Source organism: Thunnus albacares, chromosome 24 (genome assembly GCF_914725855.1).
Source record: "Thunnus albacares chromosome 24, fThuAlb1.1, whole genome shotgun sequence".
NCBI classification, from domain to species: Eukaryota; Metazoa; Chordata; class Actinopteri; order Scombriformes; family Scombridae; genus Thunnus; species Thunnus albacares.
The window spans coordinates 9,430,430-9,447,163 of NC_058129.1; the positions used below are offsets into that span (position 1 = coordinate 9,430,430).

The 16,734-nt window shown below is 41.0% G+C and overlaps 1 protein-coding gene across 2 annotated transcripts; it reads right to left on the reverse strand.

Annotated features, from left to right (window-relative positions):
• Positions 1–1,632: 1,632 nt before the first annotated feature.
• tubgcp3 (tubulin, gamma complex associated protein 3) lies at positions 1,633–15,505 on the reverse strand. Of its 2 annotated transcripts, none has more exons than XM_044345097.1 (23): positions 15,311–15,505; positions 14,122–14,229; positions 13,271–13,338; positions 13,003–13,080; positions 12,631–12,839; positions 11,428–11,606; positions 11,089–11,201; positions 9,667–9,792; positions 9,475–9,543; positions 9,123–9,255; positions 8,769–8,935; positions 7,227–7,337; positions 6,979–7,087; positions 6,094–6,283; positions 5,857–5,992; positions 5,625–5,693; positions 5,371–5,506; positions 5,088–5,176; positions 4,409–4,540; positions 4,147–4,287; positions 3,925–4,041; positions 3,706–3,801; positions 1,633–3,317 (listed from the first exon to the last, which is right to left on the reverse strand). In XM_044345097.1, exons 1-23 carry the CDS (start codon positions 15,384–15,386, stop codon positions 3,012–3,014), a joined length of 2,958 nt encoding a protein of 985 aa, XP_044201032.1. In that variant the 5' UTR covers positions 15,387–15,505; the 3' UTR covers positions 1,633–3,011. The 2 variants fall into 2 exon arrangements, with proteins under 2 accessions (XP_044201032.1, XP_044201031.1); XM_044345096.1 differs by having other exon boundaries at positions 3,151–3,302; positions 3,707–3,801.
• Positions 15,506–16,734: the final 1,229 nt, after the last annotated feature.

Here is a 16,734-nt window from a genome sequence, read left to right on the forward strand (position 1 = left end):
CCTCTAGTGGTTCATTTTTGTCTATAATTGAGTGTAAAGAACATACAATAAGATGAAAACACGGATGTGATAGCAAAATATACTTCACTTAAGGCATGACACATCAGTAGAGAAACATGAGTATACATATAGTTATGTAAAAATACAAAAATATCACACAGACCTCATCCCATGTGCCAAATACAGCAGTACTGTGTTGCTGTCCTTGGTGCTGAACTTAACTAAAACATCAGACTCTATAGAAAATATTTGAGGATGGACATTTTTTTGAATACAACACAATGCATAAGAATGTTGTCTTCTTAATTTGACTGATACATCTTTTATGAAATGAAATGGACGGAAAGAAAACGGTGCAACAGTGTGGCAGTGGATCAGTTCTGGCTGCAGCAGCATGAAAAGCAACACTAAATGGTTAAAGTCGAGATTATTCAGCTCACTGATTTGAGAAGCAGCTCATTTTTATTTGATTAAAAGTCCGTCCTGTCTGCGTGCTGCCACCGCCGCTGCAGTTAGCTTGTGGTGTTTAGTTATTTATGAATCACTTTTTTAAACTGATCCATTCGAGGCAATTTGTCAGGGTTTTGTCTTTTAATATTTATTGCTCAATTAAAGAAGTTAAAAGGGACACTCCACCGATTTCACACATCAAGAGCAGATTAGTCGTCAGAGGGAGTGTGAAAACAGTTATATAATGTCTTGTGCTGAGAAAATAACCCCAATGTTGTGGTTACTTTGGAGTTTGGAGGCTACAAAAAAAAAGACTTTAGAAGACTTCTGTAGCAGGCAGTGAGGCTTCTTTTCTTTATTTTTATTGAGGTGCATGGTGGGAAATGTAGCCTTCGCTACTATTCATGATTTTTAATCTTTCATAAGTCTGCCAACTTTAAATAAATGTGATACTAAATTATAAGAGTGCCCCTTTAAATCAGTTAATTTAGAAATTAATAAAACGAAGTCTCACTATCTTTGCAGATAATCTTAAACCAATAAGAGTTAATGTTCAGCTCTGTGCAGATTATATTGTATTTATGTAAATTATGATATTGTAAAACAAAATGACGAGAATTAAAGATTCAGTAAAGATTAATGTGGAAAGTTAACCTCGAAATTATCAACCAACGTTATCTTGGACTTCTTGACAGAAGGTGGCAGTAAGTCCACAAGCATAGGGAGAGCTACACAGTACTGCTGAAAGTAAAAACACATACTGGAACACATTTTAATGAAAAACATTATTTTATTAAAGATGAAGCGGGATGGTTTGTTTCCCTATAATCTATACATTATGTGCTATGCAACGCAGAGGACAGGACAGATGAGGAAAGAACAGACAGAGACATACAGCAGAAACCAGACGGTGCAGGAGTGCTGATCCAGGTTCAGTTCAGTGTTTATACAGTAAGTGCGGTTTCTGATGTAACCGCATGTGTATGTGTATGAAGGAATACGTTGTTAGAAACCTGTGAACTGGTCTAGTGACCATATGCAGCACCAATCTGTTTCATTGACCCAAAAAAGAAAAAACATCAAACCTGGAGCATCACTGCAAACACGGTCATGTAGATAGTTGGTGAATCTGTGAACAGTGAATCCAAACTTGTCAACAAACAACATGACTTTTTTTTTTTCCTTAACTAACAAAACTAAAGAGGAAAAATCCAGCAATTAAGACTTTGATGATTTGATTATCCATTTTTGAGCTGAAGCAAAGGCAAAACGTTCACTTCTGTGTTCAGATTTGGAGCATTAACGCATTAAAAAAAATACTAATTCTGTATTCGTTGCCAATTGCAAGTGTGTAAGTAAGAAATCCAATTAATTAGAAGAACAAAACAACTTTGGGAGTTGATAAAAGACGAAGAACAGATGTTTGAGCTCTTAAAAATAATGACGATTATATGACATCCAGAAAACGCTGCTACTATTCTGAACCGAATCCATCTCGATACGCACACAGAGCAAGCCTCACTTAACAACACCACAAACAGCACTCTTGCTTTCTTTTATAACGCTGGAATATATTCCTTTCAGAAAATAAACTGTCCCGAGTTAACATTTCTAACCATTAAACTCTTAAAATGTGGATTTTCATTTAGAAATATTTACAATATTTAAAGGAACTGAAACATTTGAACATTTATAGCTCCTATTGTTTATGTCATGAGAAGAAGAAGAAGTGAGGTTGTTGTGGTTGTTGTGAGGATTGTTTTTCTTTAACATGATCCGTAAGAGCACATACTGTGAACTAAGCAGGGAAACCACATTTAAATACTTAATAATAATAATAATAATAATAATAATAACATTCTTTACATCGTCGGTTCTCAGTTGAGGTGACGTCTTGAAAGTTAGAAGCCAGATTCTGTCTCCTATTTCTCAAATCTGATGACAAACCATTGCAAAACTATCAACTTATAATGATTTTAATATAACCTGTGGTGTAAACAAAGTAGGCAACAAAGCGGCTTTTTGTCTGTATGACCCAATTTGTCTTCATGTAACTCAAAATCCTCTGTATGATTGTGATTGGACAGCTAAACGGACACCTTAAAAAACCCTGAAATTTAAGGAGATTTGAGAACTAGGGTTAGACCGATATACCAGACAATATTAGAGCCTAATGTTGTTTTTTTTCCCCACCTTAACAAGAACCAAATTCCAGCAGAAACACACTGAAAGTCTCTTCTGGAATAATTGTAATAAAAACGATCAGATTTAATAATTTTAATAACTGCTACAAATACAAAAATTGAAAAAATATCACTATCAGACCCATATCGGTCGAACCCTAGAGAGAAGATGATGCAGAGCCACAAGTGCTGACATGTAAAGATGCATATATACACATACATACATTTTTGCATAATACTCTATGTACATACATGTGTGTTGGGACTAGATTTGGCAACCGCGCAGAGAGGAAAAAAAAAAAAAAAGGTTTTGTTTTCTTCTCATTAATAAGGCATGCCATGTAAGGTGGCCCTGTGTGACTCGGGGGGGGGGGGAGCTCAGTCTGACAGCAGCTTTTCTTTTCCCTCATCGCTCGGTAACCGCCGCCGGTGCTGATTGTCCAGTGCAGCGCCGGATCGCTCCTCCAAGGCATGACATCGTCTCGACATGAAGCGCTTTAAAGCCTGCTGGTCGTCCCGTTTCTGTGATGTCACCACTTCCCGCTGTGATGTCGTACTCCACGCTCCAACGACTGGATTTGTTGTCGATTGCTGTCGACGTGTCAGATGTTTGACATTCGTCGCCCCCTCGTGGCGCCTAGTGAGGCTCGCAGCCTCGGCTCTCTGGCCCTGAGGAGTTAGAGAGGAAACGGTCAATTACATAATGATATTTTAATAAGATCTTACAAATTAAGTTATGCTCTGATAGACTGAATCATTGCTTCTTAAAGCACTGGACATGATGAAAGATACTGCTTCCATAGCAAACAACTGCTTCAAAGTGACTCAAAATGAGTCACAGTATGATTCTGCAATGTCCACATTTTCTTAAAAGTACATCTGGAGCAAACTAATAAACTTGAAGCCATCAAATAACTACAATCTAGTGCAGAATGATCTCCTCCTTGGGCTAAAGCAGATAGTTTTCAAGGTCTAACCTGGTAGGAGAGGGATTTAATGGGCTACCGTGTGCTACCGAGAGATTTTTTAGGTTGTTTTGTGTGCTATGCTGACCTAGTTTTTAAAAGTCAAACCTGTAGTGTTCATTGAAGTCCAGTCTGAAGCTGAGGAAACGCAGACTCTCATCCGAACTGGTCATCAGCAACACCAGGAACTGCTGGACGATGCTCTGAGAGAAGAGAGGGGAGACGAAGACAGAAAAAAAATAGAAAAATGAAAAAGTTGTTTGCGTTAAGGATACGCCAGAAGCAGATGACTGACAGCTGCTTGTGGAGGTGGCTCGAGCTGATACCTGGTAGAAGTGAGTGAGGATGCGGAGCTGGGAGCGCATCTTTGGTATGGTTTCCTGGAAGTCCTGAATCCTCTTCTTCTCCTCTGCTTCCTGTTCGGCCGTCACTCCCCACTGACCCTGAATCAGCAGACAAACATTTGCTTTTATGTTCTAATCATCCACTCCTCTACTCTTTTTGCTCTCTGTAGCTCCTCGGTAACCTCTCTCTCCTCCCCTTCCTACCTCCTCCTCTCTCTGCTTCTTCTTCTCCTCATACTGCAGTCGGAGGGCGAGTTCTTCCAGTGCAGAGCGGTAGAGGGAGTCCTGGGCGCTCTGAAACTCGATGATCTGGTCGAATATGGCCCTCAGCTGGTTCAAAAGAGACTGGACGGACAAATAAAAACGGGGGGAGTGTGGAAATGGTATTTATATAACATGGATAAACAGTACTTTTCACTCTGACAACCTATTTTTTTTCCTCTGTGTGTGTGTGTGTGTGTGTTACCCTGCTGTTATTGTCCAACAGGCATCTAGAGATGATGGTATCCAGGAAGACGTCATGGGCAGCGATGATGTGGTCGAGGTCTTGAGCTTGCTGCACTTTGTTCCACAGCTCATCCCAGGAGCACTCCAGCACCTACACACACACACACACACTTTACGTAATGTATATGGGAATGGTATTGCCCTTTTATTAAATATCAGATATGACGCAGTCAGTGTGGTTCACCTCTGACATGATGGTGGCGTCTCCCTGCCCACAGTCAATATGTTTATAGTATAATTCTTATAATTATTTTATCAACTGTCTGAGCAGAGAAGTCTTAACTTCACTTTTACTTGCTGACTTAACAGTAAAAGTTAGGACAGATTTAGTGTCTCATGTTGGTCTAAATGCAGGAGCATCATTTAAATGATCTTTTTGATTACTTTTAAATTCCTTCATTAAGTCCTTCAAGACATATTGATCACTGAACTGGCTTGCTGAGGAAGAAAAGAAAAGCTCGAGTTAACTTCAGTGACTTAACGCAGCTACTGTTGATCCTGTAAATCAGCTGCAACCTCATGTTATGCAGTGTTGCATTTAACAGACACAGTAGATCACCTCCTGGTGTAATTACTACTTTTTACTGTAATGTTTTACAGCCCGGGACTGATTTTAGCAGCCCTGCTAATGGTCTGACCTCGAAGGTGATGTAGTACTGCATCTGGTGGATGAAGTGGACCATCTCGGAGGCCAGGATGTGACACTGATGCAGCACGCCGGACAACTCTGGAGGGTAAAAAAAAAAAAAAAGAAGCACAACAGCCTATAAGTCACAGACTTTTAAAAAGCCCTTTGAATGCCAGTCTCTGGAAAAACTAGCTTATCATGTTTTACATATTTATGTTAGGTAACAACTCCAAAATAATATTGCTATAATGTGTATCAGTGAGTCTATTTATGTGTGTAGAGTTTTTATGTACCAGGCATAGTTTTGAGCAGCTTGGCATTACACATCTGGCCCTTCCAGATGTCAGTCAGCGTGTACTCCATCCTCTTGGCTCTCCACAGGAAGTTGAACACACGCAGGTAGTGGCCCATACATTCCCTTGTAAACACCTGAAGCACACACACAGAAATGATAATACATGAACACAACAACAATGCTTGGACACAATTGTTCTGCGCCGCTAAAAACATTCACAATACTGGGAGACTGTGTGTGTGTGTGCGTTACCGTAGCAATGGGTCCATCTACATGGTAGTCCAGGCTAAAAACATCCCAGCCTGTATCACCTGGAGACACCTAGAGGCAACAAAAGAGAAAAGTGAGGACATGCTGAAGTCAGACCTGCAGCACAGTGCCCCCTGGTGAAGCACAATAACCCCACACCTCATAGAAATTCATATTGATAGGATCCAGTCTTCCATTAAAACGTAAGAGCGGAACATGTGGACACACACATTACCTCCAGCAGGCGTACATCCAGCCTCTTGAGGATCTCTGCGTTGTCATACTGGGCGTTGGTGGCTCTGACTGCTGTCTCTAAGATACCAGTCAAGTTGTGTTGGTACAAAGTGGTGGCAGGTCGTGCCAGCTCCGGTCTGGGATAAAGATGAAACATTACAGTCAAATATTCTAATGCAATATTTGCACGCAGATGTATTATAAAAGAGATGATGTGTTAAAAGTATGTGTTGCTAACTTGAGCAGGTCCATGAGGTGCCTGATGAAGTCTCCCTGGCCCAGCAGCAGGTATCTCCTCATGGCCTGTAGATGCTCCAGCAGTAGATAGTTACGGTTGAGAACGTCCAGCAGGTATTTGCTGGTGTCAAAGTAGGCGGCGTCGATCTTCTCCTGGAACGCTCCCTCCAGGTCCGACAGCAACTCCGCGGCTACGAGAGAGCGAGGACGGAGCAGGTTTATTAGTGGAAAAGAGGGTGTTGAAAACTAGACATCGATGTTTAAGTGTTTTTATACTAAAGCATGGATTAAGAAACCTACAAAAATGTGAAAGAAAGGCAAGAACTAACAACTAATACTGAATAAAATCCATCGCTGCTGCTGCTGGACAATAAAGGGAGTAGAGCCTGTGATGCCCTTCAACAGTAAAAGCTACGGATCAAACTGGTCGGATGAAGTCCTGGATCAATAGAACATGGCTAAGTATACCTCTTTCCTCTTCATAGTCGAAAAGGAGAGGACAAGGCCAGTGAGCGGTAAGAGCATCGATCACTGCCAGTCCACCAGACGACTTCAATATAATAATAATTTAAAAAAAGCTTCTTATTGGTCAGTGCTGTCATTTGTACGCTTGATGCAACAATAACATTGCCAAAGAATAAAGCAAAACACAATAAAGAATGCCAATAAAGCCAGAAATACCATTCCAACTTTTACATGTTCAGCATATTGTAGCACGCTTTTGCTTCTTTTAATGTTATTCATGCTTTGGGCTGATATTTTCTAAAGATAACGCCCCTTTATGTGAACACTCTTAATCCTAATTATGCCCAGAAACAAAGTACAGATATAATTGTTTCCCTTTAAACAAGACGACAAGAGAAACAGGCAACGGATAGACTCCTACCGTCTTTGGGCGTGTCTGCAGACTTGGATGCCGATGTGATTTTGCCCGGCGGCGTTCTGTCATGACAAACCTGATGCAGGAAGTTGATGGATTTGCCGATCAGCAGGACCTGGGGGGCAGAGGATGAGAACGAGCTGATGTGACCGAAAGCGAAACAGCAGCTTGGAGATAATAGTTTGTTGTCTTGCTGGTCTATGGTGATGAATAAAAAGATCTGTGTGTGTGTGTGTGTGTGTGTGTGTGTGTACCTTCCGGGCCTGGTCCATGGTGATGAATGAGGGGATCATTGACTTCCTGAGGGAGTACTTGTCGTGCCACAGGCGATCAGTCTTCACGTTGGGATCTGACGCTACGAAGAACTGCACACACAAACATAAACATACACACAAGTTAAGGTTCAAACACTGGATAAATACTATTATTATCGGCACAGTGTACATACAGTCCATGATAGACACAGTTTCCACAGATGCTAGGCTACATCGTTTGTCACTGTCGGTTAGATTGTTCATCTACTACTTTCTAATGGGCATGCTGAAAGCTGTGTACTCTCCGCGTGCTGTCTGGTACATTTTTGAACTGATTCCAACTGTCAGATTCACATAAATCCACCTCTACAAAGCACTTTCACACAGCCTATTAGCTGAAATTAGAGTCTACAAAAAATGACACTATAAACAACACGAGGTTGCGTCATCTGTTTTGAATTTCAGTCTTGATATACAGTCGGAGATGAGAAAAGCGTTTGGCTGTGGTATAATTAAAGAATTAAATATAATTCAATCAGCTGTGTTCTACCTTTATAGAACCTAAAATCTGTAATTTGTGAGGAATTATCAAATTGGACAACAGCATTTTGTACATTTACCAACATGATATGATCATATATTATCATGATAAGATTCCTCTGAACGTCTACAAACTATAATACTGATTATTAGTGATATTCTTCAGCTGTGTGTCTAGTGTGAGTAAAAGATGTGTATCTCAGATTCCTTTATGATCTGCTTGGTTAATAAAACTGATTCCTGATGGGTTTAATAGCTCATATTTCCCCCTGATATGAAAATGGAAAAATCTTCCTTAAACACACCTTTATGTGCTTCAAAGTGTGACTGCAGAGCTGAAGAGTGCACATTGTCTAATCTGGAAAATGTCACCTCGCTTCCACTTTTGAGTTACATTTACTGCTGTGTTGTTTTACAACTGAAAACATCTCATATTTATTTAGGTAGTTTTTTTTCCTATAATTATGTGGCATGTGTTTTAACAGCCTGCGTGTGTGATCTCCTGGGTAATTGGCCTTCTGAGAGGTGTGATAACTTCCTCTGTGTTCTTAAAAATCAGCACTTAAGACCAAGAGCCTGGTGATAAGTAACGGTTACTGCTGGACACATAAATACTGTGTGTGTGTGGGAGAGAAACAGAGAGAGAGAGAGAGAGAAAGGGCAGGGGGAGGTAAAGGAGAAACATCCATCATGGGCTCTCCATTACACTCCTCTCATCAGTCCTCATTTAAGAAGCTGTCGTACCTCTCCTCTCTTTCTCTCCCTCTCTCATTGCAATAATGTGCTCTCTCATTAGGGTCAAACGTCAGAGTGGTTGAACAGAACAATGTTCCAGAAAAGACCAGTAAATGCGTGCTGGTTTCTCTATTAAAGGACTGATTATAATCACAGATTTTCTCATTTGAAACTGTTAAATGGTGACTGTTATGTGTGAGAAAAGTCCATTTTTGTCCAGAGATCTTCTCTGATTTGTCTACAGTTTAAAGAGAGGTGTGTGTGTACCTCGTGGTAGGTGTCTTCCAGCTCTCCGTCGTAGATCCACCTATAGAGAAAGTTAAGGATGGGGTGTGACACGAGGCTGAGGATGTGTTGAACCAGCGCTCTCATCTGCGGGTCTCCTGTTTTCCCGTAGGCGTGGACAGCTGAGGCCAGCTCGCCTCCCTTCCGACCTGATCACACACACACACAAAAGCACACCCACATATAAGACAAACCCTGAAGGCCTGTTCCTATTCACCTCTCGCTATAATACTCAATCACTACAAGACACAAAAGCAGCGCACACACACACACACACACACACACACACACACACACACACACACACACACACACACACACATATATCCAGCTCACCTTGGCAGAAGTCGACGAGGGCGGCCAGTGTTTTGAGCCGGACTTTGGGGTCGTACATCCAGACCAGCAGCCTCCTGAGAGTCAAAGTGCTCTCCGTGCACACGGTCACACCCTGATCATCCTCTACCTGCAACTACAACACACACACACACACACATACAAACACAGGTCAACAGCAGCACTAACATTTAAACATAAAGAAATGTTAATTGAACCTTGAAATGATGTTTCCTTGTTCGTCAGGGGAGTGTTTTTATATATATAGCAATTTCTTTTCCACCATGTTTTCTGTTATATAAACTTCTGAACAATCATCTCTGTAAGTGTGAATGTGCATTGTTCATTTTTGTACCTGGGAGTGGAGGACAGAGAGGAGTCTATAGTACTCTTTCAGCTCCTGGTGGAGCGAGGAACAGAAGCTCTGAGGGGAGGAAGATAAAAGCAGAGAGAGGGACACAGAAGGGACAGAAGGGTATGCATTAGTGAAGGATTAAATAAAAACAGAACAAAAGATAATTAATATATATAGCAGGCACACACACACCTGTCCAACCAGTCCAAAGGCCCGGTCGAGGCTCCTGGCGTCGGTGTACTTCCTGACTTTGTTGTGGAGCCATCCGAGCTCAGCCAGTCTGCTGCTGGTGTCCCTCAGGGACTTGCACAACACCACCTAGTGGGGCCACAGCACACATTTATGCACATACACCCACATCCACTGCACCATCTGTTTGTGATAAACAGGAGTTGTATGATATTTATTTTTATTATATTTTAGCTTATTTTCTCCAAAATATAACAGATGCTCTTTATGTCAAGGGGCACCAGTTGAGGCAGGAAGCTTTGGACATGGGCTTGTATTCATATAACGTCAACCAAGTTACAATAACCATAATAAGTTACATTTATGATGTAATGGAATACCCTTTACCAGAACCAATTATCATAAAAAAAGGTGAACTACATGGATAAACTACATGCAAAGATTATGTAATGTGCACTTTATGGCGCAAACCCAAGTACAGGGAGTACGGAGGGCATCTCTGACAATTTATTTTTATGTTCATACAGATGGACACAAACCGCACTTTTAGCAAGCATAATCTGCCTCTAATTTCATTGTGAAAGCTCCGATGGAGTTACATCATGGAGATTACCGTAATTTACATCATGCACCCACTATAACTGGCAAGGCTTCCTCCTCGGATTGGTTTTCCGGCTGAGGGAAGAATTCACATTAAATGACGCATTAAATTTTCATTTGTTTAACAAAACCTCTTATCGGGGGGGGGGGGGGGGGGGGGGCTTTACAGAGAGGTTAAGTGGCCAGAGGAGAGTCCAAAATATCTCCACCATTGACTAATTTATATCTGTGGCTCCTTCTCCATCAGGACGGTGACAGCAGATTGACCACAAGTCTATGTTTAGCCCCGCTGAGAGACTATAGGACAGGTTACATCTGAGGCCTTCCTACTGATAATATGAGAGGGGTAAAAAACAAATTGACAGGAGAGAGAAAAGAAAAGACAGGTCGATGTGGCTCGGAGCCAAAGAGCTTCATATTGATCTGTTGAATCTTTCTTTTAAAGGTCCAATCAACAACAATTGGTTTCATATCATATCATCTACTCTGGATATATGGCGGGTGTTAAAAGGGAGAGAGTGAAAAACAAGCATAGTGTCTATTTTTAGAATGAAACTGATCAGGAGCTCCAAGTCTTAAAATGGTTTCATTATATAAATGTTTTTTTCTTGATTTATGAAATTTGAAAACTGTAACAAAAAGGGGGAGAAAAAGTCAGTTTATCCTCATTTCTTATTTAGTCTGAAGACAAACAATTGTAGCGGTTGTTCTGGGATGGGGACGACCTGAGACCTGCACTGTTAGGTCGCTCTGGGTGATGTGTGCGACCTGCTGAGCTGATCGGTCTATTAAAAGCTTTACAAGGCGAGATGTGGGTTCGGATACCTTGCTGTCTATTTTGTAGCAGTTATCTTGGGCGCTCATCTTGATGAACTTGCCATCGATTCCCTGGAAGACGTAGAGGATGTCCCGCACCAGCAACGCCTCGCTCACCTCCCCTGCACCGGCAGAGGACGAGCAAATAAAAAGGACGAAGACAGAGGGTTTACATCTGGGACGCAGTTAATGCTCTCAGGTCCAAATGAAAACATTACAAGGAAAGTTTATGCTGTAATACTATCTGCAATTCTCAGAAAACAAATCAGTTTAAATAAGCTTTTTTTTGGTAGCTACGTTGAATAAGATGAAACAAACGTTAACTCCAGCTTTATACGTGACACTCACCGGTTCCATCGCCATCTCGGCGAGGACGGACAACTCTGGCGGAGGGAGCTGGAGGTCCGAGGAGTGGCCGGGTGGCGGGGGGGGCCAGGGCAGAGGAAGGGGAGGAACTTACAGGAAGAGCCCAGGCCAGACGAGAGCCCAGAGGCTGACCGCCTGCAGCTGCAGACGGAGGAGGTTGACTGAAACACACAAAAACACTTTTACTGTCGCTGTGAGGGTTTGACTAATGTGTTACACTCATACTGTCCCTCAGCTAATACTGTTGATATTGTACAACTTTTAGATGAAGGATATCATGCAGTTAGTCGCTTTTATATTTATCCTACACTAGTGGATGATGGTTGACAATGAGGAGTCCTGTTACATCTCATAATAAATGTCTAAAGTGAGAAAAAAGTGCACCTGGTGAGCGCTGGCAGTTCAGTATTTCTGAAAGGATTCTGTCTGATTCAAATAAGCTTCCTCTAGAACCAGATGTTCGCCAGATGTTAGACATGTTAACCCACATTTAGAGGTCATCTGTCTGTAGTCCAGCTGATACATGAAAGGCCAATATTATCAGCTTATTTTAGCTCATCGCAGATATATCTGTATCTGTGTTTATGCCGGCAGAAAAGTAAGAAATTGCGGTACAGAAATGTTTTTATTCTGTCAAATATCAGTATCAGCCTAAAACTGCATCCTCTCGTCATGATCTGTTGCAACATGTCAGACATTACACTCAGAATAGCAATTACACACAGTCATTAAAAATTCACACCTAGACACGTCTTTGCATAATTAAAGCACCACTACAGTATAAATCACGGTTCAATGCCATGAGACCTCTTTTTTTTTTTTTTAATGTTTGGAGTGTGAATTTGCCCTTTCAGGACTAAAAGGTGAGCGCAGACAGCTCAATGTTCATTTGTAACTGAAGGACTCCTGCATTATTAATGAGGAGAAATGGAATTAAATGGTCTTCTGATGCTTCATAAAATAGACGAGAGGTCAGGCTGAGAGGCGAGTTCATTTTCTGGTGCTAATTGACGCTTCCTTTATGTGGCGCTGAGGGTTTTACTGGACACACATCAGATAAATAACCCTGTTCTCCGCACAGCCTTTCATCCAAAACTGCTTAAACACAGCTGACACATGTGAATCAGTCATCTAGATGTATGAATGATGACTTAATAATTAAAAAAAACTGTGTATGTTCCTCACCCAGCCAGCAGTGACTGTGGAGTCGGCGTGGGGCCGTTCAGTGTGTAGACTCCCAGACTGGAGATCCCGCTGGTCCCCACGCTGGCTGACAGGCCCGCGCTCCTCTCCCCGTAGCTCAGGGCCAGGCTCTGTGGCCGGGTGCAGTAGAATGGGGTGGAGTGGGCGTCCCTCTGGAGGGCCTGGGCAAACAATGCCCCGTAATTTCCAACCTGTGCAGGACAGGGACATAATATCACACATAGTGCTTCCAACAAATGGACAAGAACTAATTAATAACCAGGAAAACGTTAAAAGAAACTACATCTAACTGCAAAAAAGTATACATTTAGGTGCTATTGACTGTGTGTGTGTGTGTGTGTGTGTGTCCCTCACCCTGCTGGATGGTTTGCGGGGGTCTTCAGAGAGGCTGAGCAGCAAGTAGAGAACAGACCAGCGATGCTTCAAAACACCCTGTCAAACAGGAAACACAACATCCCATCAACACAACATTATCATAATCTGTTGGGCACTCTACCATAGATATCTATAATGTGATATATGATTCAGATTTGATCAGATTTCAAACAAGTGCACGGTGGATTTAGTGCTTGTTCTTCTGTGTTGGCAAGAACACAGTTACTAAAGAAACACAAATACCAACCTGTGTCTGAAGTTTTCTGTGCAGCTCTGAGAACAGAGCAGCGTCTGCTTCTCTCCGCTGCTTCAGCACTGCAACAAGATCAAGAACAAAATCCTTCAGACAGGGAAGTTTCTTTAAATCTCCAGCAGTACCAGCTCATTTCACAAAACAAGGTTAGAAATTTCCTGTCGTTCCCTGCAGGATTTATACAAGTTTTGATGATAAGATTGAATTTTTTTTGCGTCTCCTGTGAGCAATTAACAACCAATATTAAAAAAAACAAAATGATGAAAGAAGGAGCGTTTCCACAAACAGCCTGTTTGGGATTTGAACACGATAAATGAAAGTGAGCTGTGACTTAAACTGCAGAGTAAGATGAAAGACGGCAGGAAATGAAGCACTGAGGCACATAAAGTCCATCTGTGCTTAGAAAAGCCAAAACTGCACAGCTCACTCTGTTCTGCAGCATTACACTATAACCTTAAATACTTTCACAAAGTTCCCGTAAGTCCACCTGAAGATCTGTGACAAATAAACATTTTTTTTTTTTTTACAGGAAGTGCTGTGCTATTTTTATTTTCTGCATCCTTGGATCAATGTTTTCCCACTAATGGTGCTACCTTGGCTACTATGAAGGTCTACTGGGATTGACTATCATGGTGCAATAAAGATTTAAAAAGGTAAAGTGCACACATGGGGGACATATACAATAAGCACATGACAGGAACAGAGACGGGCAGATTTGGCTAGTGGATGCGGGAAAATGCCACAATGACTGAACAGAGTAATGTTAGTTTCTCCCCTCTGTCCCAGCAGTCTGGTAACCTACAGTATGAGAGTATTGTCATTGGTGAATGGTATAAGTCACTTACGTTCTTTCTTGATCTTCTCCGACACCAGGAACTCATCCCGTTCAATGCTGGGGGCGTAGTTACTGCCAATGACTCGCACTGCATACTGGAACTGGTGGGCAACTTCAGCTGGAGAAATAAATGAACAATAAAGACTAAAGGTTACGACAAATAGGCAGAAGGAATATAGCAATCACCTGAGGTTGCGACCAGGATGATTTTCCTTGTTTTGCTCCTGTCACCCCACTATTTTGAAGTTTCAGAAGCACAGTAAACCATTTTAAACTTATATACTAGAGTGAGGTGGGTTATTGTTTAGAAATAGGTTATTAATTTATGAAAAAAATACATAACTGTCTAACACTCTTGCTTTAGATGGAAAAAATACAAATATTTCTGTAATAAAATACCAGGCTGCAAAGCTTTGGTGCCTTTAATTATGAAGTTAAAGCTGCAATCATATCAAAGTGACTGAAAAGTGGAGGATCAGACTATTTCATCATGCTAACCCACTATTGTGATGCCTGCATCCAGCAGGGGCCTGCAGCTAGCAAGACACAAGAGCATCCAATAACCAGACAAACAGTATGGAGCTCAGCATGAGAGATAACTGGATGGCAAGCGTACAGATAGCTGAAGTGAACAGCTAATTACTCTACCACAGTAGTGTATTGTGTTTGTGTATGACAGCTTGAAGTATCATGAAACTATACAGCGGGATGTGCACCACTGGCTGACAGCTAACTAAGCGGACCTAGCCGGGCTACGAGCCGTCCAACACAGCTAAAATGATACTGGTCTCAATAAGTCTAAAATCTAACGTTTGGTGTGTGCTTTTTTACTCGTAAAGCTGTTAATAAATGAATAATTTGCTCTCTTGAGGTCGGCATTTCGCCTAAACACCGAACAGCACGAATTTCAATCATATTTCAAACGTTTTCTACAACGTTCGGTCATAAAGACACACCGGGTTGAACCGACGCAAGCGGTATAAAAAGTTTAAATATTATTAAGATCTGTATTGCCTGGTGTGAAAATGACAACCCGAATTTGGCAGGAGACTATAGAGATTCAGTGTATGTCTTTATGTCGTGTTTAAAATGTGTATTTTTAGTAATAGGTGGTGTAACAACAAAACTGCCGATTTTTTGAATGAGGTTCGGTTTAACGTCTGGACTAGCGCGGAGCATGCTAGCGTTCACTGGTGTACCTTCACTTTTCCCCGTGATTCTGCAGCAGAGGCTCTGGAGAAGCACGTTGGGTGATTTCTGATCCAGAGTCGCCATAGTGTCCGTGACTAACGTCTCGTATGGTAGAATAACGGAATAAAATGCCACAGTGTAAATTAACTCCAGTCTCCCACTACGAGCAACGCCATTTTGACAAGATGAGTGAAGCTAACACGAAGCAGGAAGCGCCGTATTCCTTCAAAGTAAACGCATTGAAATTTGTATTCATTTTACAACCGTCTCAATGGCTTTATAACTGTCTGCATGGCTTTACAAAAGTCTGCACGTGTTTTACAACAGTCTGCATGGCTTTACAAAGTCTGCATGGCTGTACAAAAGTCTACATGGCTGTACAAAAGTATGCGTGACTTTTCTAAAAGTCTGCAGTCTGACAAAGTAAAATTATTCAGAAAAGTGCAATATTAAGAATATATCAATTTAAAATAATCTTGATGATTCAAAGACAAAAAACAAAAGAACTGATGACTATTACTACATGATGAAGTGTGCAAAGTGAAAGTATAAATCAAAAATCTGCAACTGTAGAGTAGAATAAAAGTATAATAAACATGTATTGTCATTACATATGTCCAGTGCAACAACATTTGCTTTGCAGCCCTGGAACAGTAACAAACCAATCCATAAAAGGTAAAGTAGAGGGGGAAAAGTATATAAAAAAGTATAAAAGTAGCTGCACTTTTTTGAGCTTATAATATTAGAATTTATTTCGAATTTAGATTTTTTTTCCCCAGTCTGCATACACAAATTCATTTTCACATATATAAACACACGGAAAAGAAACGAGACAGATCCTTAAATACAGCAGCTCAAAACAATACAATAACCCAACTTGAAGTTTTTTCTGCAGTCTGAAAAAAAGGTTTTGGCTGAAGCTGCAGTTTATAATGCCTTCCCTTTTAACACACATTATACTGCACTTTTAATTTGTAAACATCGCCTATTGCACGTGGATATGCAGGTAATTTCATCCATTTTTAATCCCTTTATGTATATTTGTGCAATACAAAGTTTAACCTCTTGAGTAAGGATTTTATTTTAAAAGTAATAACCGGATGTGATGATTGTTATTGTTGTGACTTTGACGTTGGTGTTTCAAACTGAACCCGCCGAAAAGCGTCTCCAGGAAACAGACGATGGACCGATGAATGAAAACATTTCCCTCCGGAAACTCAGCATATGGATTTTGGTTCTGACCCTTCTGACCTCAACAAACTGTGAATTTTCATATATATATGCTGCAATAATTCAAAAAAGGTCTCTAAAATGAACAAAATAATAATTGCTTTGGTAACTGAAGAATCAGACGTCAGAGGAAAAGGACTTTTTGAATTTTGAATTGAACTGAATTTTGAATTTTTACTCATTTAATAGGGATGATGCAATT